The 22,695-nt window shown below is 40.5% G+C and overlaps 1 protein-coding gene across 5 annotated transcripts in view; it reads right to left on the bottom strand.

Moving 5' to 3' along the window:
- The window catches only part of RBMS3 (RNA binding motif single stranded interacting protein 3), a 1,414,112-nt gene that overhangs the window by 828,561 nt on the left and 562,856 nt on the right, over positions 1–22,695 (bottom strand). For all 5 annotated transcript variants that reach the window (XM_027871985.1, XM_027871990.1, XM_027871986.1 and 2 more), the window contains one exon: positions 16,963–17,136. In XM_027871985.1, coding sequence (XP_027727786.1) covers positions 16,963–17,136 — 174 coding nt within the window. The remainder of the gene's footprint in view (positions 1–16,962; positions 17,137–22,695) is intronic.

Here is a 22,695-nt window from a genome sequence, read left to right as displayed (position 1 = left end):
TATGTGTGTATATATATATATGAAGAGAGAGAGAAAGGGAGGGAGGGAGGTGGAGGGGGAAAGAGACAGACAGAGAGACAGCAAGAGAGAGAGACAGAGACAGAGAGAGAGAGAGACAGTGACAGACAGACAGAGACAGAGAGACAGAAAGAGACAGAGACAGAGAGAGAGAGAGAGAGAGAGGAAGGTCATTTCACAGGGAACACATGGTTGGGGTAGGAAGAAGACAAGGAAGGGCAGTCATGAAATACATGACTAGAAACACAGTGAAGCATCACATTTAAAGAATGATGGATAAACAATGGACAGCCTGAATGTTTCACTGAGACTGACACAATGTGAAAAAAGCCCCGTGATGCAGGGGATAAGGCCCCTGGAATATTTCAGAGGAGGAATTGGATAAAAGTAGACTAGGATATCCAAACATGAATGGGTCATCCACCCCCATTAGATTGTGAGCTCTTTGAATATTAAGACCATTCTTGCTTTTTTTGGTGTTCTTTTTGTCACTTTTGGTATCTCCAGCTCTTAGTTTAATAATTGGCTCATCATTATCATTATTTACCATTTGTATATGAGGAAATTGAAGCGGAGAAAGGTTAACGAATTTGCCCAGCATCACATAGATAACATGACTGGAGTATGATTTGAACTCAGGACTTCCTGATTTGAAGTCCAGTCTTCTATCCACTTTGCTATGAGTATAAAGGGAGGTTATGGGGGTTTTTCACCTGGGAATAGTCTGGGATAAAATGGCTATGTAGTTGTCTGGGATCCTTTGGGCAATATATGATTCTAGACAATTACTTGAACTATATTATCTCTCAAAGGAACTTTTCAACAGTAATGCTTTCTATTTTGGAAGAAATATTAGAGAAATATTATTTTTACATTTGACTTTATTAAATAAAAAGTAATTTAGATGTATTAATCATCTTTTTAGTTATGTGGGAATTCTAAAATTGTACCTGCATTCTGGTTCCAGTGGGGGGGAGATACTGCTTTGTGCAGTCAAATGAGCTGGGTATGATTGCCTCGCTCTGCCACTTACTTTCTATGTGTCCCTAGAAAATATCTGGCCCCAGTTTCCTGATCGCTAAAATCAGGAGGTTGGACTTTACGGCTTTTCATTTAGAATCAGGACCTTCCAGTTCTAAACTGATAATTCTGCAATTCATCTTCATTCAGTAAACACAGAATCTGTAACTCTTCCCTAAAATGCAGACTACATTTCTCATACTATGATGTTATGATCCATGATTATGCCCAAACAGCCACAAGACCTTGGAGTTTTACCCGGCAAGTGCCTTCCCTCAAAGAATGTGGAGGAAAGAAATCGTCCCCAATAGCAGGAAATGTGACGGATGTACACACAACTTGGGGGTTAAGACACTGCCACCTCTAGGTATACAGGTTTAGCGAGTACAACTCTGACAAAAAAAGGAAATTGATGAGCTAGATGCTGTGATTCATCCCCAGCCCTGACATTTCCACTTTGGGATCATAAAGGGAATATGAGAACACAAAAACTTGGATGAATTACATCATAAACACTAACTGTTGTGGTTAGAGCTGCCCAACATCATTGCACTCACAACCCTATCAGAAGGACCATCTCTGCAGGGCACCTGAACCCAGAAGCACCACTTCCCTCCAGCTCCAAGGGTGACTCTATTAATGTACCAACCAGATCGAAGGCCCCATAGCTATTCCCTCCTTAGATAAACTTGTGAGAAAAAAAAAAAAAAAAAAAAGTTTTTATTCGTGCTAAAAAGTCAGATTTCCGTACCCTAAGGAGTCAGCCCCACAGAGAAACTGCTCTCATATCTTAATTATTAAACCATGAGTGACGATTATTAGCATTTCAATTTATCAATCTTCCACAATGTGCCAGATGTCCAAACAGGTGAGAGTGGACCAGCTTGTTAGCATCTCCCCTCAGGTCTTCTTAACAGGACACTTCAGAGAGTCTAAAGGCACTCACCTCACTTGGAAAGGTTTCAAATCATTGTCAACATTAGGGCCTTCGATGAGATCTCTGCCAAATTGGAGCTTAGGAGACACACATTTGGTTCCAATTCCAGATTCTTTTCAGCAAGTCGTTTTTTATAACTATTGCCTCATTCAGATTTTTGTCTTTTCCTTCATAACACCTTCCCAAAGTTTTCTTTAATACCATTGGGACCGTGCAGGTGCAAAATATCAGAGTAATTTCCATCCACCAGCTGTTCACAGCTGTCAAGTGGGGTTCAGGGCCAGCCCCTTTAGAATTCAGGAACTGAGCCCACACACCACCGTATGCAAAATCACCTGCCTACAGTCCCACTATTGAGTGAACTGCTAAGACTTTAAACCTGAATTTTTAATGATTCTTTTCATCATAGAAGCAGAAAAGCTGAAACGATTGACTTTTTTTGTTTGCTTGCTTTTGTTTTGCATTTTTCATCTGTCTTTGATATTAGGCTTCTAGGTTTAAATCTGGGAGGGATTTCAGAGGTCAGATCAAGTCAACGAGCATTTATTAAGTGCGTACTGTGTGTAACTGGATTAGTAAGTCCAGGGTTAGATGCAGCGCTCATAATTTAGAGGTCATCTAGTCTAACCCCTTCATGCTGCAGATAAAAAAACTGAGGCCTTCTGGTGTTGATTTACCCAATATTACATAGCTAATAGGTGGTAGAGTTAGCATTTGAACCCAGTTCTTTTAGCTCTTGAACCAATGCTCTTTTCATTATGGTAAACAGTTCCTGGCCCTCCATGTTAGACTTGCAGTTAAGAAGACCTGAGTTCAAACCCTGACTCCAAATCTCATTTGATTCTTCTTGCAGTTCTTAAAATTTTCTGTGCCATGGTCTCCTTTGGAAGTCTGGTGAAGTCTACAGAGCCCTTCTTTGAATAACGTTTTTAAAGGCATAAAAAATACATAGAGTTACAAAGAAAACCAATTATATTAAAATATAATTGTCAATTATTTTAAGTTCATGGACCCCAAGTTAAGAACCCTCAGTTTAAGTATAGTTCGAATCCAGAAGACATTTCAGGTCCTTAATATATCAATGTCATATTTTGTTATTTTTATTGAACAGAACAAAATAAAAAAATGGATTAGAGTACAAATGAATATAGTGGGGGAAAAAAAACCTGAATACAGAATCAGAGGACCCAGCTCTGTCATTTCCACTGTTGTGAGCTTCAAGCCAAGTCACTTATTATCTGTGGACCTCAGTTTCCTCATCTACAAAAATGAGGGGATCGTACTAGATGTTCTCTAAGGCCCCTTCCAGCTCTGGCTCTATGATCCTGGGAGGTTATGGTTTTTGTTTTTGTTTTTAGTTTAGGGGTTTTTGGTGTAGGTTTGGGGTGCTTTGTTGTTGTTACACTTTCATTCTTTTCAGATGAGAATAAGCAGCTTCGGAGACTTTGAGTGCTGCTTCATTCCACTGCTCTGTTAATAAAGACATCCTCTCCATTTTTATGGGGTGAAATGCTATAAATTACTTCGGTAAGATGGCTCTATACCAACGATCCTTCTCAGTGACCTGGGGACGCCACTCCATTTCCAAAGGTTAATGCACAAAACAAATATGCCCAAGTGATTCTGAGGCTAGATGTAAAACACATTTGTGGATTTTGTGATGTTTTCAAAGGCCTGACCATGTTTTAATGGGCTGTCACACACGGATGGTTATGAAAGGCCCACAATGAACAGAGCCGATAAGCCGATCTGATCTGAATTAACTACACAGGATGGTGGGCTTTGAAAATGAGGCCTAGAGAGGCGGCAGCCCTGAAAAGTACCTTCGCAGGAGATGCTGAGACAATTTGCCTTCGAGACAAGATAGTGTGCAGGGTGAGGGGAGTTAATTAGGAAAAGCATTTGTTTCAAAGCTTGAGACCATTCTTCTTCTTAAAGGGACCCCGACGAATAGACTTGTGTTGGTTTCACATTCTCTTGGCAAGCTTCTTTAATAAGATGCTTTTGGGGAGGTTTCATTCACAGAGATGCTGAACACAGATAAACCTGGTAAATAATTTATGTCAGCTGTTAAGGTTCTAAGGAGAATGGTCACAAAACCAAATAGATTTAAAAAAATAAAAGCAAAAACAACCTTTCCATTGCAGAAGAGAGACATCATCTCTACCTACAAGAGAAGAAAATCTCCTAGCACTGTAGGAGAAGAGTTCAGAGCTAGAAAGCATCTTAGAAGTCACTGTTCCCAACCCCTCGCTTTACCAATGTGAAAACAAGGGCCCAGAGAAATCCAGTAACTTTGTCAAGGTCACACAGGGAGGAGGAAGCGAAGCCGGGATTGAGCTCAGGTCCTCTGAACCCAGATGCCTTGGGCTTTCCATTGGAGAACACTGTGTGTCTATGGACCACGAATTCCTATCCTAATAGGGCCCTCTTTGGGTTGTTGACTTTTTAAAATCATTTCTGATGCTTCATTTCCCCCTTAACCTATCTCTTGTTACTGAAGTTCCCCCATCAATTTAATATCACTCCTGAAATTATATATTTGGCTGGCATATATTGAGTATTTACCTATGTGCATATATATCGTACCTGCCCAGTAGAATGTACATTCCTCAACAGTAGGAACTGATTTCATTTTTGTCCTTATACCCCCAATGCCTAGCATAGGTTGTATCATACAATGGGTGCTTAAAATGTTGTTTGCTTATTTATTTCAAATGCATTTATCTGTGTGCATGTGTGTGTGTATGTGTGTGTGTGTGTCAGTGTGTGTGTGTGTGTGTTTTGTGTGTGTTTTTCCAGAGCAGAAAATCTGACGTTTAAGAGCAAGGATTATTGTATTTTTGATGTCTTATTACCAGGGTTTAGCACAATACCTGGCAAATAACAAGCAATTAGTGAAAGCCTATTGATATTATTCATTATTCTCCCCTCCCCCCACCCCAATAAGGTCCTTGAGGGCAGATACGATTTCATTTTTGTCTTTAAGAGCTGCATGGCATCTTAGAGGCCAACAATTCCAAGCATCTCATTTTACAAATGAGGACACTGAGGCAGGCAGAGGTTAAGTGACTTGCCCAGGTTCACACAGCTATTGAGTATCTGAGGTCAGATTCAAACTTGGCTATTCCTGATTCCAAGGCCAGGCCTCTATCTATCGTACTATCTGCTCCCCTCCCCCAGAATTATACTTCACACATGTTGTTGTTGTGTTATTTCAGTCACACCCAATTCTTTGTGACCCCATTTGGGGTTTTCTTGGCAAAGATCCTAGATCGGTTTGCCATTTCCTTCACCAGCTCATTTTACAGATGAGAAAACTGAGGCAAACAGGGTTAAATGACTTGTCCAGAATCAAACATCTAGTAAGTGTCTGGGGCTGGATTTGAACTCAGATCCTCCTGACTCCCAGCACTCCCAGGCCAGGCACTCTATCCATTCTGCCACCTAGCTGTCCTTGCACATGGTAGGTGATTAAAAAATGTTTGTTATATTGAATTGAACTGAATCCCATAAAATATTAGGATATCATTTAAAACTTCTCAGCTTTTTTATTTTCCTCTGAAAATGTGGTCCTTTCTGGGTGGACTTTTAGAAATGTATAATTTAACTTGAGTGCTAAGTTATGTCAGATTTCAAGACAGTTTCCCCTTTAAAAAAAAATATAGCCTCAGGTGACTCCAGGAAAGGCATGATTTTTTTGTACAAAAATCAAATAAATGAAATGAGTAGTTCTGAGCATTGCTCCCACTTTGCCACCCGGAATCTCTGTTGCCCGGAGCTTCCATAGAGGTCGAGGAAATCTGAGCGTCCACCAGCAGGAGGGAGAAACCAACCTGGAATGGCCTGCCGAATGCTTTTCTCCAAACGACCCTTTTAGCCATTGTGAATAAAATATAATGAAACCACACATTATGGAGCTGGGGAAGGAAATAATGGAGTGGCTCCAAGCAGACAGGGAAGAGAAGGTCTAGGAGGGAAGGTCAAGCTAATGGATGTGCCAGGTGGACCCCCCACCCTTCTACAAGAGGCAGAGGAGGAGGAAAAGAGGCAACAGCTATGCCTAGTTTCAGTTTGGGACTGAAAAGGCTGTTCCTGGAAAGAAAATAGACATCCAAACTCAGTTTTAAGAACCTAAGCCATCTTTTATCTCTCTTACTTCAAATCACCAAGACCGGGCTTATGATACTCAGTTACATACCTACCTCTGATGTTTGAAGAATATACAGGAGAGAAAGCTCAATTCCCAGACAGATATCAGTGCTCAGATATCCTTGAAAACAGTGGTGTCAAACTCAGATAGAAATGGTACCGCTAGACCACATATGAGAATCTTTGCAGGAGAGGTTGCACATTGACTTAGAAAAATACATATTAATATTATCTATAGTCTATCGTATTTTTTATTTATTTTGCTCAATATTTCCCAGTGACATTTTAATTTGTTTCTGTGTGTTGGATATCTTTGCTGTAGAGAAAGCATTCTTAAGTTGGCGTCCCCTGACCCCCAAGGGATCTGAGGATAAATTTCAAGAGACCATGAACTTGGACAGGAAATATTGCATTTGTATTTCAACATAAGTGGTTTCCTTGGTAATCCTAAGTATTACAATTTAACTATTTAAAATATTATTCTGAGAAGGGATGAGGAGGCTTCACCAGACAGCCAAAGCGATCTGCCACACACAAAAGGTTTGTAATCTTTAGCAATCTCTGCTTTAGAGGATCGGAGCACTAGGGCATGGGGGTGCTGCGAGGTGTGACCAAGAGGGACCAGGGTGGGAAATGGAGTTAGGTTAACAGATGTTCCATATTGCCAGGTGATACGGGTAGATGGATTATACAGCCAGGTGCCCCAAGGAATAGAGTGCTGGATTTGGAGTCAGAAAAACCTGAGTTTGAATCCTTCTTAGACACTTACTTGCTGTGTGATGCTAGGTGAGTCATTTAACCTCCCTATGCCTCACTTTTCTCATCTGTAAAATGGAAACAATAATAGCACCTATCTCCCAGGTTTGTTGTGAAGATAAAATGAGATAAACTTTGTTAAACATTTGGTAAACTTTTGAGAGAAATGATTAGTTCTCTCATATTAATAGCCAATTATTAAAACTGGGGAGACCCAGCTTTTTTCCCATATCCTTTCCTTATCTAATTTCTCTAGGACTAGGCTGATGGAAGATAAGATTAGCATTCTCCTCATTCTGGGTATTGCTTCTCCACCCAACTAGCTCAAGCTTGGGTGGAGGATATAGATTCTTTGCCTAGATTGCCCAAGGCTGAGGGTGGTCTGATTATAAGGATAGTCTCTCTGGCCAAGAGTTACATGAGGTCTCTCTTAGCCCCTCCTTGGAGTGAGCTCACTTCTCTTTACAAACTCCACCACTTATTAATGAATTGTTAACCAATCCGAGTTGATTGCCACTTTCAGGAACACTCCAAGGGCATATAACCCATGAGCCAGCCATCATGACTGTCTTTGGCATTCAAAGGTGCCACAGACCTCCTCTTATTAAAATGCTGGCATTATTAATAAAATGACTAATTACCCAGAAATTATGTCTCTCAAACTTTTAAAATACCACACCTTAAAAGCACTATATAAATGTTCACTCTTATTATTGTGATGATAGAAATAACGCCCTAGGAATTGACCATTTTTAGCAAAAGAGAGAGAGAGAGACAGAGAGAGAGAAAGAGAAAGAAAGAACCTGAATCTCCCTTTTCATCTTTAATTGGTGCTGAAATCCTTCAGGAATTCCAGCAAACCTGTTTTCCAATCTCTCTTTGCTCCCTCCCATGTCTGTGAAGGATACTGCACTCCCCTCTCCCCCACAGCACGAATGGACTACATTTCCTTTTGCAGCGGCAAATGTGCCTCCTTCTATCAGTGTCAGCAGCCCCTTCCTTTGTTACCTCCTCCCCTCCACGTCCCATTTTAAAGAGAGGCATGATAACCATGGAAAGAGCTCAAGATTGGGAGGAGAGCCTGTGTTCCAATTGAAATTCCGCTGCGTGACCTTGGGCCAAACTCTTCCTGCTCTAAATCCCTGATCCTATGGTCTCTCCCTCTTTGTATTTTTTCTTAGGTCCTTTTCACTGCATCTCTCCTTTGGGCCTTGTTATATTCTACCTGCTAGCAGGTTTACTGTGAAAGAAGATTAGACTCAGAGCCAGATCTGGATTTGATTCCCAGCTCCTCCACTTACTAGCTTCATTTATTTTTTTACTAACCCCAATTGAGCTATCTTCCCTTTTTGGCAGAAGATGGGTAGTTCAATGGGTAGAGGACTGAATATAGAGTCAGGAAGACCTGACATCAAATCCTGTATATATTAGCTGTGTGACTCCAGGCAAATCACTTAACCTCTCTTGGTTTCTGGTCTTTGGTTGAGAATCATGGGACACCATGCTCGCCAAAGACTTAAAACTGTGGGGGAATTGAAAAGCAATGGAGAAGTGCCTTATGGGTATAAGCTGACTGCGGCAGGGCACCATTTGTGACATTAGGTGGCAGATGTAAGAGGTTATAGATCTGGCCAGCTTTGGAGGTTCATATAAACGGACTGGCATGCCAAAGTGGAACAGGATGCCTGGGAGATATGGCCGGGGAAGCATCCGTCAGGGGTTGGGTGAGCTCTTGGTTGACTATGGAAGAGATGCATGATCACGTACGGGCTGGGCTAAACACTTTGGAGGCCCCTTCCAAATCTGCATCTGTGATTCTGGTACCAGTGAGCAGCAGAGTTTAAAAAACTGGAGTGAGGCTTTTAGGACATTGAGTAACTCTGCAGGCGACAGAATCTGAAACCTCAATTAAAAGTTCTTAACATCTATACGTCGTGGGACTCTTTGTCAATCGAGTGGAGCATAAGGATCTCTTCTTAGAATCATGTCTTTAAATAATGCTCCATTTCACTTAGAAGTTAGTGAAAATAACAATGATTGTTTTGTTTGTTTGTTTTTTCCATATGAGTTTATAGACCACCCCCACCCCCACCCCCTCTGCAATCTACCTATGGACCGTAAGCTAAGAGTATCTGACCTAGAGGTAGGTAGCACAGTGGAGGGTCTGGGATTTGGAATCAGGAAGACATGACTTTGAAGTCTACCTCAGACACTTACTAGATATGAGATCCTGGGCAAATCATTTAATCTCCCTTAGCCTCAGTTTCCTCATCCTTAAAATGGGAATGATAATAACAGTTGCCTCACAGAGTTGTTGCAAGGATCAACACTATGTCAAAGTGCTATAGAAATCCTAGGGGCTATTATCATTAGCAGTTTTACCTCCCGGTGTAAGTTCCTTTCATTACAAATGGCTGCCAGGAAGCTGTAAAATCAATTCAAGGAGTGTTTATTAAGTGACTACTAGATCTCAGGCTCCACCTTTGGCCCAGGGGATATAAGGACAAACCTAAAAATAGTCCCTGACCTCAAAGAGTTGCCAATCTACAGCTTAACCGCGGAACATTTTTTTTTCCCATACAACCTGGGTCACGAATGATTCTTTGTGAAATAAGGAGGGGGCGGGGCAGGGCAATTATCATAATTTCATTTTACAAATGATAAAATGAAGGCCCAAAGAGCAGTCAGCCCAGTCTTGGTGTATTCCATTACGGGGGAAGTTCCCAATCCTTCTCCATTTCAGTATTGAACACAGAGTACCTGCCTTACATAGACTGTGCTGGAGTTGTCCCATTAAGATCCCATGTATTAGTAGTTAGTAGTTTTCTCAGTTTCTCGGAGCATTTTTTTTCCCTTTTACACCTCCCCTGTGAACCAATACTACCCCCAGATATGGCAATTAATGGGGTTCCTGAAAATCCTTTCTGGGTTTTGTTGAAGCATGGCTAGATCCCTAAGACAGGTCAAACTAGTTCCCTGAACTCAAGTGGTCACTTATTATAACAGGCTTCATGAATTCATGAATCTAGAACTCAGAAGTCATTCGATCCAATCCCTTTAAATTCATCTGGTCAACCCTTCATTTAAGGGAAATGAGGCCTAGAGAGCACCTTGCCCAACGTCAGACAGTTAGCAAAATAGCAAAAGCTGGGATTCAAACCAGTCCCACAGGGCTTCCCCAAAATCAACAGGCATGCCCTACAAGGGTGATAACCAGACTGACATCATCCTTTCAGCTCTACCATCCTAGAGAACATAATCAAAATGGCAGAGCCCTTCCCTTACAATACATTGTACAAAATGGCTAGAATCTCTTAAAAAAAAAAGAAAAATAAACAGGATGGGTTTTGACAGCTGGGATAAAAGCAATGAAATGAGATGGCCAAAACTAACCCCTGGGGACTCTATTTAGACAAGAATCAAATTTCTGTGGTTTTGACCACAAAACCTCTGTGGAGCTTATGTGACCTGACAATTATACAACTTACTGGACACAATGAGGAGCAAAAGATATTTCTATGTTATTCTGGGATACAGGATCTGTATTAGGAAAAATATGAAGTAGGTAATATTTGGCTTTTTACTCTCTTGGTGCCTCCAAATATTCTGTAAACACCCCACAAAAACCCCAATAATAGTTGGTATTGGTATAATATCATGCAAAGTAAGTTACTACTAGGAGTAGTAACACCGTTTTTAATCTGGACTATTTTTTCAGCACCTAGGGAATTGCCAATGACGGAACTGCCTCCACCAATTCAGATTATTAGGTCAACTCATCTATGATTTACTTCTTTGATTGCCTAAAGTTAAATGAGTTGTCTAGTTAAGTGAGTTGTCCACAAAACCGAAAGGAGTAGAAGGGAGGACTTGAATTTAGGTCTTCCAAACTCTGAGGATGATGCTGTATCCACTAAGCTGAAATGGGTCTCATTATATTCTGCTACTTGCTAGCTATATGACTTTACAGAGTCACTTAGGTTCTCTTTGCCTCAGTTTCCTCATTTATTAAAAAGCTGTGAGATTAAATGATCTCTGAGATCACACTCAAGACTTAAGGTCCTAAGTGACTCTACCTCTCTGAGCCTCATTTTTCTTACCTATAAAAAGAGAGGTTTGGTCTAATTGATCTCTAAGATCCTTTCGCAGCCCTGCTGATCTAAATCTATGATCCTAGAGTCCTAGAACTGTATTATTATGGGATGTTTTACATACATTAACTCATTTGGGTTTCACAAAAACCCTATAAGGTGAGTGCTATAGTTATTCTTTTTTTTTATTATTATTTGTTTGCTTTTAGGCAGTTGGGGTTAAGTGACTTACCCAGGGTCACACAGCTAGTGTCAAGTGTTTGGTCTGAGGCCGGATTTGAACTCAGGTCCTCCTGACTTCAGGGCTGGTGCTGTATCCACTGCGCCACCTAACTGCCCCTATACTTATTCTTATACCCATTTTATATATGAGCAAACTGAGATCCAAAGAGGATAAGTGACTTCCCCAGAATCACACAGCCAGTGAGTGTCAGAGGTGGCATTCAAACCCAGTTTTTCCTGACTCCAAATCCAGCCCTCTAATCTAATACACTCTATGTATTAGGAGGAAATAGTTGAAGCACTATGAATGCTGCCACATCATGGTAGCCTCCTCCATCATCCTTTTTAATATCCCAAATTCTTGGAGGCCCTTCTTTTAACTGGTTTTAAGGCATTACATTTCCTGGGAACCATTAAGGATTCATATAGCTGACTAATCCATTATCATTCCCTGTCAAGCCATTGAGAGCATCCCCTAAGGGAGTGAAAGAAAGCTAGTTAAATATAGATTAAGGAATGGGAGAAGAATATGAATTTGTAAGAACTCTGATTTCTTCAAGTTGGGTATTCTTTCAATGCAAATCATAACCATTCAGTGGTTTAGGATCATAGGACCCTAAATCTAAATGGGGAGGGAGCTTCGAGGTAATACAGTTATTTACATCATGACTTTCCCCATGGGATTTCGATGTATCAGGGTCAGCATGAGAAATCAAATGGGAATTTGGGGAGAGTTTTGTGGAAGCTGCAGACACATGAACACCAGCAGACAACACAGAAAAAAAGTTTAGAAACTCAGAAATACATAAAAAAGTGTATAAAATTATATAATGTCAAAATATTTTATCTTTTAATACCATGATAATTCAGGTTTCTTCTCTGGTACAAAGGGAGGGCCAAAAGATTTTATGTGGATTTTCTAGATCACAGGAGCGCAGCACCCCTAAACCCTACCATGTGGAAGGGACAACTAATATCTGGACCCTCTCAATTTACAGCTGAAGAAATTGAGATGGCTGGGATACAGTAAGTTCCTTGGACAAGTAATTTATCCAATGTCACAGAGGTAGTAAGTGTCAGATCTGGGATTTGAACTCACATCCTATGACTCCAAGTTTAGCACTCTTTCTGCTGCTGTTGGCTCTGGTTTTCCATAAAGCCTCCACTGGGGATCTGCCTAGGATACCAGAGACTTGACTTTTATTCATGTCTTCTCTTGGGAGATAATTTCCCCTCCTGAACCTCCTTTGCCAGGCCTAAAGAATTTTAAAAAGTGATGCCTGTGCTTCTTGTTAGCCCAGAACTGGCATTGGTACCATGTTCTGCCTACCCACACCTTCCATATTCTTTTAATTCTGAAATGGTGGGGCATTATGATTCAAAGCCACAGAGCATTATTAGGGAAGAACTCTGATTGAGCAGTGAACAAAATAAATGCAGGTGCCAATGTAGATCATGGGAGAAATTTAGGAGCAGGGAAACCTTCCCAGGACCCTTCTTGTTACATTGCTTCAGCAGCAGCATCTTCGACCAACGTACTGGTCAAGAGTTCTGTTGGATGTTGTGAACACACACACACTGACCAATCAATCAAAGCAATTATTCACTGTGGCAGCTGCTGTGAAATGACCCAGATTGTAGACATCAAGCCAGTTCAAATAAGATATTTGGAGAGAAAGGTCAGCATAGAAAAAATGAGAGATGGGAGCACCAAACCGGATATTTTAAAAGTAGTCATGGCTTGAAAAACCAGTCTTTTATAAGCAATTTGATTCGGTGATGCAAGGGGATAGACTGCTAAGCCTGGAGTCAGGAAGACTCAAATTCAAATCTGAACTCAGACATTACTAGCTACTTGAGACTGGGCAAGTCACTTATGCTCTGCCTGCCTCAGTTTCCTGGTCTTTAATAAAATAAGGATAATGAAAGTAACCCACCTCCCAGGGTTGTTTTTAGGATCACATGAAGTATTAATTGTAAAGTGCTTTGCACAGTGCTTGGCACATAGTAAGTGCTATATAAATGTTAGCTATATGATAATAAGCATCATTATTATTATTATTACTATTATTACACCTACTATTTACTAAGAACTGTTTCAGGTAACTAAGGGTACAAGGGAAAAACAAACAAACAAACAAACAACAAAAAAAACCAAACAAACAAAAAACAGTTCCTTCTGTGAGGGGGCCTTCATTCTACTTTGGGCAGAGTAAGACCTTGAACACTGACAAGGAAATAAAATGGAGTTTGGGAAGGGACTAGCAGACGAAGGCATCAGGGCAGGCTTCATGACAAAGGCAGCACCTTCAAAAGAGTTAGGAAACCATTGGGATATAGCTTCCAATCCTCTGATTGGCTATGCACGTAAGGACATGACGCTACAGTCGCCAACTTAGAAACCCTGGGACTAGATGACCTCTAATGTCTCTTCTCAGACATCTGGGTGGCGCCATAGTGCATAGAGTGCTGAACCTGGAGTCAGGAAGACATACTTCATGAGTTCAAATCTGGCCTCAGACACTTACTAGCTGTGTGACCCTGAGCAAGTCACTTAACCCTGTTTGCCTCAGTTTCTTCATCTGTAAAATGAGGTAGAGAAGGAAATGGTAAACCACTCCAGTATCTTTGCCGCCTGAAGCAAACCCAAAATGGGGTCATGGAGAGTCAGACACAGCAGAACAACAACAGCATCAACCACAAAATCTCTTCTAGCTTTAAAAGCAGGATCTCACAATTTGTTCTGATGGCCCCCATTTCTCAGAAGTGTGCCCTACTGAGTGAAAAAGCCAGGTTTTTGAGGAAACCTGGGGTCTGTTCTCAGTTCTGCCAGTGGCTGGCTATGTGATCTTGGACACATCACCTCCTTCCTTTCAGCTACTTAATTTCAAAGAGATGCAAGTGCATTCTAAAATTCTCTATGAATCCTAGATCATAGATATCAGTGTGGAGAGGGACCTCAAAGGTAAGAGTTATGGATGAAGACATTGAGGCCCAGAAAGGTCGAGGGAAAATTACAATCAAGCCTTAAAAATATTATTTTTCAGGAAGCATGCTGAAACTGCAATAATAACATTCAGGGTCATTAAAAAAAAAACAAAAACAAAACATGGTCTTAACTTTTGTTTCCCTTTTTACTGCTAGAGTTGAGTCCCAATAGGTGGAACTGAAGCCCATGACAAGGACAAATGTTTAATAAGAATCTACCTTGAGGATGAAATCATTTAAGCTTGGCTAGACAGACTGTAATTATCCCCAGTTTGTAAATTCTATAATTAGCCCGGTTTCTTAGAAGTGAATGCTTTTAAGTCATAGATTTTGTAGAAAACTTCAAATCCAACTCTAAGATACGACATATGCATTTCTAATAACATTCAGTTGGGGTGATTTTCATTTGGTGTGTCATCACTCGGTTACCTTTGACATTGAAATGAACAAGGATGGCACAGGGGTGAAAATAGCAGCAGCCATGACTAGATAACATGAGAAGCCTTGGGGCAGGAGTTCTTAACTTTTAATGTGTCATGAACCCCTTTGGCAATATGGTGATGCCTACGGACCTCTTTTCAGAAAAAAACATGTTTTACATGCATAAAATAAAATGCATAGGGGTCACAGAAGAAATCATTTTTTTCTATTGAAATACATTTATCTTTTTTTTAAGTTCATGCACCCCAGGGTAAAAACTGCTGCCTTAGGGTGTATTCATAAACACAAAGCAAGGTCACCAACCTCATCCCTTCTCTACTGAGCAAATGGAATTCAGAGAAAACAGACTTCAGAGAAGGAAAGAAACAGGATGGTTTAGCAAACAATTACCTGATCATTTTTATATACTAGAATGGCTTAAAAAAGATTCTTCATTAATTAAAAGAACTTCAAATTATTTCATTGTATTACTGCTTCAAACAGGGTTGTGAACTTAATCTTTGAGAAACATATAGTATATTCTGACTTGACGAATATTGCTGGTCTTTATTTTTGAAGGGCCATTTCCTCCACCCACAGGTAAAACTAGGTCAGGACCGTGGTGCTTTACTTGTGTCCCAAATGAAAATTTTTGCCTCCCTGTGGACATATCACCTCTCATCTGGACTCTTCCAACAGTCTTCTAACTAGTCTCCCTGACTCCAATCCATCCTCCGCTCAGGTACAAAAGTGACTTTTCTAAAGCATAAGTATGGTCATGTCACCCCCACTCTCCCCAGTGAACTTCAGTGACTCCCTATTACCTACGGGATCAAGTAGAAACTCCTAATTTTGCCGTTTAAAGCTTTTCATAACTCAGCCCCCTCCTACCTTTCCTTACTCTCCTCCACACATTCTATAATCCACCTACATTAGGCAAATCCTCAAATACGTTACTTCAGCTCTCATCTCAATGCCCTTGGACTAACTGCCCCACCTCCTTGGAACGCTCTTCACACTCATGTCCATCTTTGAGCTATGCCGCCTTCTTTCAGGCCTCAAGTCCCACCCACTTTGGAGGCCTTTCCTGGTCCCTTCTAGTTCTTTCCCTTTGAGATCGCCTTCCCTCTGCTATGTATGTGTAGACACACGTTTGTATGTGTGTATGTATGTATGCATGTATATAATACTCACATATGCACATGTTGATATATGTGTGTTTATAATATACATGCGTATGTGTAGATGCATGCATGTATATGCATAAGGCATGTACATGTGTACATGTATATTATGTGAATCTCTCTACATATAGAGATATTTACACACATATATAGACACATGCATACACATTCATCCATATCTATCTATCCACCTACCTACCTACCTATAGCATCTACTCACTCACCTATTGTCTTCTCCACTAGTATGTAACCTTCTTAAGGATGAGGACTGTTTTTGCACGTTTTGTTTCCTTACCATTTAGCACAGAGCAGAGCCTGGTACCCATTTGTTGGTTGCCTGAGCCATAGACAGAGCTAGCTACTGCTCTACGTGCCTGTAGAGGCCATCTTAATGAGTGCCTCTCTCTCATGAACCTACCAGAACCAGCCACCCCATGATATGTACTCAAGGTTTCTGCTATGACTAAATACCATCTTAAGAACCCTCCACCATGAACCTTTCACCACTGTCTAATTACAACGTGAAGCCTTCCACTGTTTGACCTGCTTCCCTTTGCAGTAATAGCCATGAAGGGCAGCTCTTCCCCGTGTCCTGAAAGGCTGGCACATTTGGTATTGACCATGAATAAATGAATATCAGGACGGTCTTCTGTGATATCAGGTATCACTGCCAGACCTAGCTGACTCATCTGTGCCATTTCTCAGGCCCCTCCCCACAAACACACAAGTGATCTACTCATTGACTAAGCAGTGGCCTGGAGGGCCAGAGGAGAGTGAATCCAGAAACAGGTAATTCTGCAGCCACCTTCCATTCCTGACCTTCCCCTCCCAGGCCATCCCTTCTGCACCTTTGCCGCAATGGTTTCAAATTGGAAGCCAGACACTTTTCAGAGAGGTCATTTCATTTAAACATTTAAGCCTTTTCCTTTAAGAAAAGAAAAAAAATGGAAATGTTTGTCCTGAGAACATTGAATTTAGCATCCTCTTGACTTTGAGATAATGGATGGGAGGGGAGGGATCCCCTGAACGGCTAGATGCCAATCTCGAATGTTCCACTCCTTCTGAAGGAACAATTCCAAGTATGCACACACACACACACACACATGCACTCACACACGCGCTCACACACACGTGCACACACCATGAATACACATCACAAAGGTCAGTGACTTACGGCGGGGTGTCCAGCACAGTAGGTGTAGCTGGCGTGGGACTGGTAGTGCAAGCTTGCTCTTGGAAAGGTATAGCTGTTCCAAGCTGGTTGGCTGCTGTTCCACTGGGAGCTGAAGCCGGGACTCATGGTCACTCTGGATTTACTGTTTTGGTACGTTCTCACCGTGGAGCTAGACTATCAAGAAGAAAGAAATGGCATGTAAAAAGAACTCTAGTCAAGTGCAGGCCAGCTGTACTGAGCAACATGAATTGCCCTGACAATAGTTAGCATTTGTATTTTACTCAAGTTTGTTGGTTGTCAAGTATTTTATATACGTTACCTCATTTGAGCCTCACAACAACCCTAGGATATAGGTGCTGTTTTTTATGCTCATTTAATAGAGGAAGAAACTGGGTCTGAGAAAAGTTCAGTGACTCACCTACACAGTTAAGTGTCAGAAGCAGGATTGAAATCCAGGCCTTCCAGATCTCTAGTAAATCCCTCTATCCACTGTACCACCTGGCTACCTTGTTCCATGTATGGTCATCCTCCCTAGGAATCTGTTAACAAAGGTGGAAGGCTCACTGGGCAAAAAGAGAGGATCAAAGGCTCGTCCTACCATCTTTTTTTCTGTTTGAAGTGAGACAGGATCACAAAGCACCAGGACTAATTGAAATGGATAGTATTGCAAACAGTTTTCTCTCATTGCAAAAAAATTTCATCATCTAAAAACGAGATGTGGTTTAGTGATGCCTGTAAAGGTGACATTTTCAATTATAGGAATGTTCTTCCTTTCCTGTACCCTTTGTGGAAATTGACTATTGCTTTCACTGGAACGCAATAACCCAAAAAATGGGAGAGTTGGAGAGGATGAGATTAAGGAACAGAACACTAGCCTGGCAGGATCTGGCTGCTCTCCTGGAAATGGAGACTTTGAATTGTCCAAATCCATTTCTTCTCTTCTTAAAGAAATCAGCAGAAATCTGAAGAAGGTCCAATGTACCATGTTACCCACTCCTTCCCTGGAAATATCACCCCCTGTTTTCTTTCTTTCTACTGTTTCTGTAAAATGGAAATAATAATAGCACCTTCATCAAAGGGTGGTTTTGAGGATCAAAAAAGATAAGATATGTAAAGTCATTTCCAAATCTTAAAATGGTTTGTAAATGCTAGCTCTCATGATCATCATCACTGCTATCACCACCATCATCATCATCAGTGGCAGCAGTACCATCACCCTCACCACCACCACCACCGTCATTATTGAAAAGCAGGGCTGAGAAGGACCAGTCATAAATTGCTATGATTAGAGCCTAAATTCCTTTGGATATTGTTTGCCTAAGTAAGCATAAAGGAGCACAGTGGAATGGCTAAGATTGAGAAGACTTCCTCCGTTTCTTTTTTCTTCAATGTCTGCAGCACAGATTGATACTGTTTTAGAAGAAAGCACTTGTCAGTGTCTCCTGGGAAAAGAACTGTTTACTCAAATAGGATGATAACACTCCAAACAAATTCTTTTTTTTATAAGGCTGTGTCCCAACAACTCGATAAGGGAGAAAATGTGTTGATGCCATTGTTATTGGGAAGAGTGGGGTGGGTGGGTGTTGATCCATTAGGTTAGATTTGGAGGTATTGAACATCTTGAGAATAGCTAATATTAGGATATAGTTTGAGTATCCTATGGAAATTAAGGGGGGAAAGTGACTCCATCATCCAGGAGTATTTTATTTCACTTACAAAAGATTTAGTAAGTATGTATTACAGGTCAGGCTGAGGTTTTGTGCCAGACATTGGGAATAAAAAATAAAAACAAGACAGCAGGAAGAGGAGGAGGAGGAGGAGGAGGAGGAGGAGGAGGAGGAGGAGAACCACCTAGTGAACAAGGTGGAAATGAAAGAAAACAAGTTCTCTTACTCATTACATATTTCCTGAGTTTTAATGGGAATATCTACTGGGTCCTGTCTAGCCAGAATCTTGAAATGTAAATTAAAAATGGAAGAAGGGAACAGAAGATAGTAGAGTGACAAAAAATGGGATGAAGAAAAAAAAGAGAAATAAGGGTGAAAGAGATACAATATCTTCAGGGTACAAATGGCCAGGTTTTTCAGAGAAAAGAAGAAATAACCTTTTTCACATGATGGACAACTGGATTTTGCTAAAGAATCAAGTAGGGGAAGAAATATGCTCCAGCAACCCCAAGAGAGGAGTGAAAATTGAGAATATTAAAGATATTTTATGGATAACCTTAATATGAACATATACTAAAGGCTAATAGTCTGAAGGAACATATATTTCTTAGAAGATGGAAATTATTAGAAATACTCACTGAAATAGAATAGCAATGCTTCTCCCTGACAGCTGTATCATTTGGGTATGCTAATGTACTAAAATTAATGGATCTCATGCTTACAATTAATTATGGTTGATAGACACAACAGCTACATTCTAACTCACTACTATATGGCTTTCTTTGCTTCTATACATTCCATAATCATGTTTCTGTTGTCACTTTAGTCATCTAAACTATGCCAAACAGGTTTGTTTTTATTCTCTTGAACTCTACCTGGGAATAGGTTATTTTTTTTTCAAAGAAAAATTGAAAACATTTGTAAAATTCCAAGTCAATTAACAGCCCAGTGTCCTGACTAGAGCACTGGATTCGGAATTAGGAAGATCTGAATTTGAACTTTACCATAGGGACCTACTAATTGTGGGAGCCCAGACAAATCAGGAGCTGTCCTATCCAGTTTCTTCATTTGTTAAAAAAAAAAAGGAGGGGGTAATTGTAGCTTCTACATCACATGTTACAGTGAGGATCAAATGAATTAATATAAAGTACTCTGGATATCTGAATGGGTTACATAAATATCAGCTGCTGCTATTATTGTTATAGAAAATAATTATTTTTATCCTGTTTAAAGTCAGTCCAGGGACAAGGCACTATACTGATATTACTCTTTTGCATCGAAATTTTGCAGATTATTTCATTAGTGGTTGCCATTTTTTAGTTGAATAAAAGTATTGGCTTATGAGTTCATCTTTTACAGGTACACTGAAATCATCATTATCAATAAGGATTGAACCTGTGATTTCATTAGTATAGAGAACTCCCAGGGGAGATAATTCCTTCTGTCAATGTCGATCTCCACCTTTTCTGCAACTTATTGTCTTAGAGAGTTTTCTAGAATGCAGTGCTTCTTAAACTGTGGGTTGCAACCTCATATGAGGTCATGAAAAATTTGGCAACAGCAAAAGGTTTCTGAATGTGCAACAACCCAAAATTAATTAAAAATCAGCATTTGCCCATGTTACATCACACAACTTCACTGCAGCTTTGGTTCTCTGAACACAAATCATGTGCACTTTGTACCTCACATGCCCTCGGGTCATGCAACGCCCATGAAGGCTGCTGAAATGTGAAAAGGGGTCATGAGTGGAAAAAGTTTAAGAATCCCTATTCTAGCGCACTAAGAAGGTAAGCAACTTCCCATAGTCACATAGCTATTTATGTCAGAAGGAGGACTTGAACCCAGTTCTTCCTGGTTCTGAGACCAGTTCTCTATTGTGCCACTCTGCCTCTGTATTGTTGTTGCTAGTAATGTCTTTTCATCTTTATGTTCAATGGAACTCAGAAATGGTACCAGGACAAGTTGCTATTTTGCTATTACTCTTTTGTGTACTGTTCAGCACACTCCTATGCAGGTAATTAATATGACTGAATTTATATAACTGAATGTAAGTTTTGGGCTGCAGGCTTATCTTCTGAAGACACACTGAAACCATCATAAGAACAAGTCCCACAGTAAACAGGATAACAGGGATGATGTGAGCTTCTTTCTTTTCCCACATGGTTTGGATTCCTTTAGATTCTCAGGGATGTTGTGACATTTGTATTTATAGAATAATGATTTGTTTTGTGTTAGTTTTTGAAGAATCACAAATCTCTGGTGTATAATTCTTGTCATATCATAGAATCACAAAATTTGAGAGTTGGAAGGGACCTCAAGGAACAATTAATATTACCATCTCCACTAGAAGATCAATCAATCAATCAACAATATACCAGAAATTGAACTAGGACCTTGGTATATAAATACAATGAATGAAATAGCCCCAATTTTCAGGGCACAGACACTTACACAAGGAGACAATAATGTTTAAATAGTAAATGAATTAATTCAAAGTAAATAAATTAGTTAAATTCAAGGAAATTGGGAGTTTAATATCAGAGTCATCTGACCTGTGCTTGAAGATCTCCAAGGAGGAGAAACTCATAACCATTCTCGATAGTCCACTAAATTTTTGGACAGCTCTCATCAATAGGAAATTTTTACTGACATTAGGTCTCAACTGACTTCTTTTCTATTCCCGTCTAATTCTCCTAGTTCTGACATCATGGGTCAGACAGAACAAATCTAATTTGTGTTTCTAGTAAGAGCCCTTCAAATATTTAAATACAGCTCTCTTCTCCTTAGCTTCCTCTTCCTTTTCTCCCTAGTTCCTTCAACCCACTGTCATATAATATAGCCTTAAGACTCTCCCCCATCCTCATTACCCTCCTCTGGATACTCTCCCAAAATCAAACCATGATTCCCTAAATTGAACATTAGATTCTCCATAAGTCTAATGAGGGATACTCCCAGAAATTACGCATTTTATTTAATGTATCCTAAGACAGTACTCACTTTTTTGAATACTGTACTACACTGTTAACTCATATTGAGCTTGCAGCTGACTAAGATCCCCAGGAAAAAAATGCTGTCTCCCCAAGCCTTCATTTTGTACTTGCAAAGCTGTTTGTACCAGAGCTCAAGATTTTACATTTGTTCCCCCTGAATTATATTTTATTCCAATCAGAAGAATATCAGCCCACAGTTCTAGCCTCTCAAGATTCTTTTGGATCCTGACTCAGTGAGTTTGCCATCTTTCCCAGTTTCATGTTACCTGCACATGTGGCAATCATTCTACCTATGGCTTTGTTCAAATCATTGATAAAAATGCTAACCAGTGCACAGATCCATGGGGTGCTTGGCTACTCCTGCCATGATTAATACTGAACTATAAGCAATGACTTTTTGAATCTAGCCATCTAACTAGTTTTGAAATCCTCTTAATTATTTTATTGTTCAATCCTTAACCTCTCTATCTTCTTCATAAGAATGCTATAAGAAGAGAGGTGGAGCCAAGATAGTGAAGAAAAAGCAGGCACGCCCCTGATCTCTCTTAAATGTCCCTGCAAATGCCTTTAAAATAATGTCTCAGAACAAATTCTAGAGTGGTAAAACCCACAAAAGGATGAGGTGAAACAATTTTCCAGGTCAAGATAACTTAGAAAGTCAACAGGAAAGGTCTATCACACCAGGGTGAGAGCAGAACGCAGCCCAGTGCAGGCCACATCAGTGCAGACCATACCCCAGCAAACTAGGAGCAGGCCTTTGGAGTCTGCTTCCAGAGCCGTCAGCCCACAGATATTAAGGGGGTTAGACAACTGTTCAGAAGGAGACTACACAGGTCCCCTTGCTGGCACTGGGACCATGGCTCTGTCACATTGCCATACAGAAATATGGGTGGCAGTCCTGGGGTGAGGAGGAGCACTAGCATATCAGCGCTTTTAACCACAGGGGATCAGGGACCCTGATCATAGTTGTAGAGCAATAATGAGTGCTTGTGAACACTCAGAGACCAGAGCACAGGCCAGAAAAGTAGTAAACACAATCCTCCTTAGATCATATCACCTTGGAAGAACTGAAAGCT

This window comes from Vombatus ursinus, unplaced genomic scaffold (assembly GCF_900497805.2).
Source record: "Vombatus ursinus unplaced genomic scaffold, bare-nosed wombat genome assembly UNPS02014799.1, whole genome shotgun sequence".
NCBI lineage: Eukaryota > Metazoa > Chordata > Mammalia > Diprotodontia > Vombatidae > Vombatus > Vombatus ursinus.
Note: the sequence above shows the minus strand (reverse complement) of the source record. Positions and strands in the feature narration are given on the sequence as shown.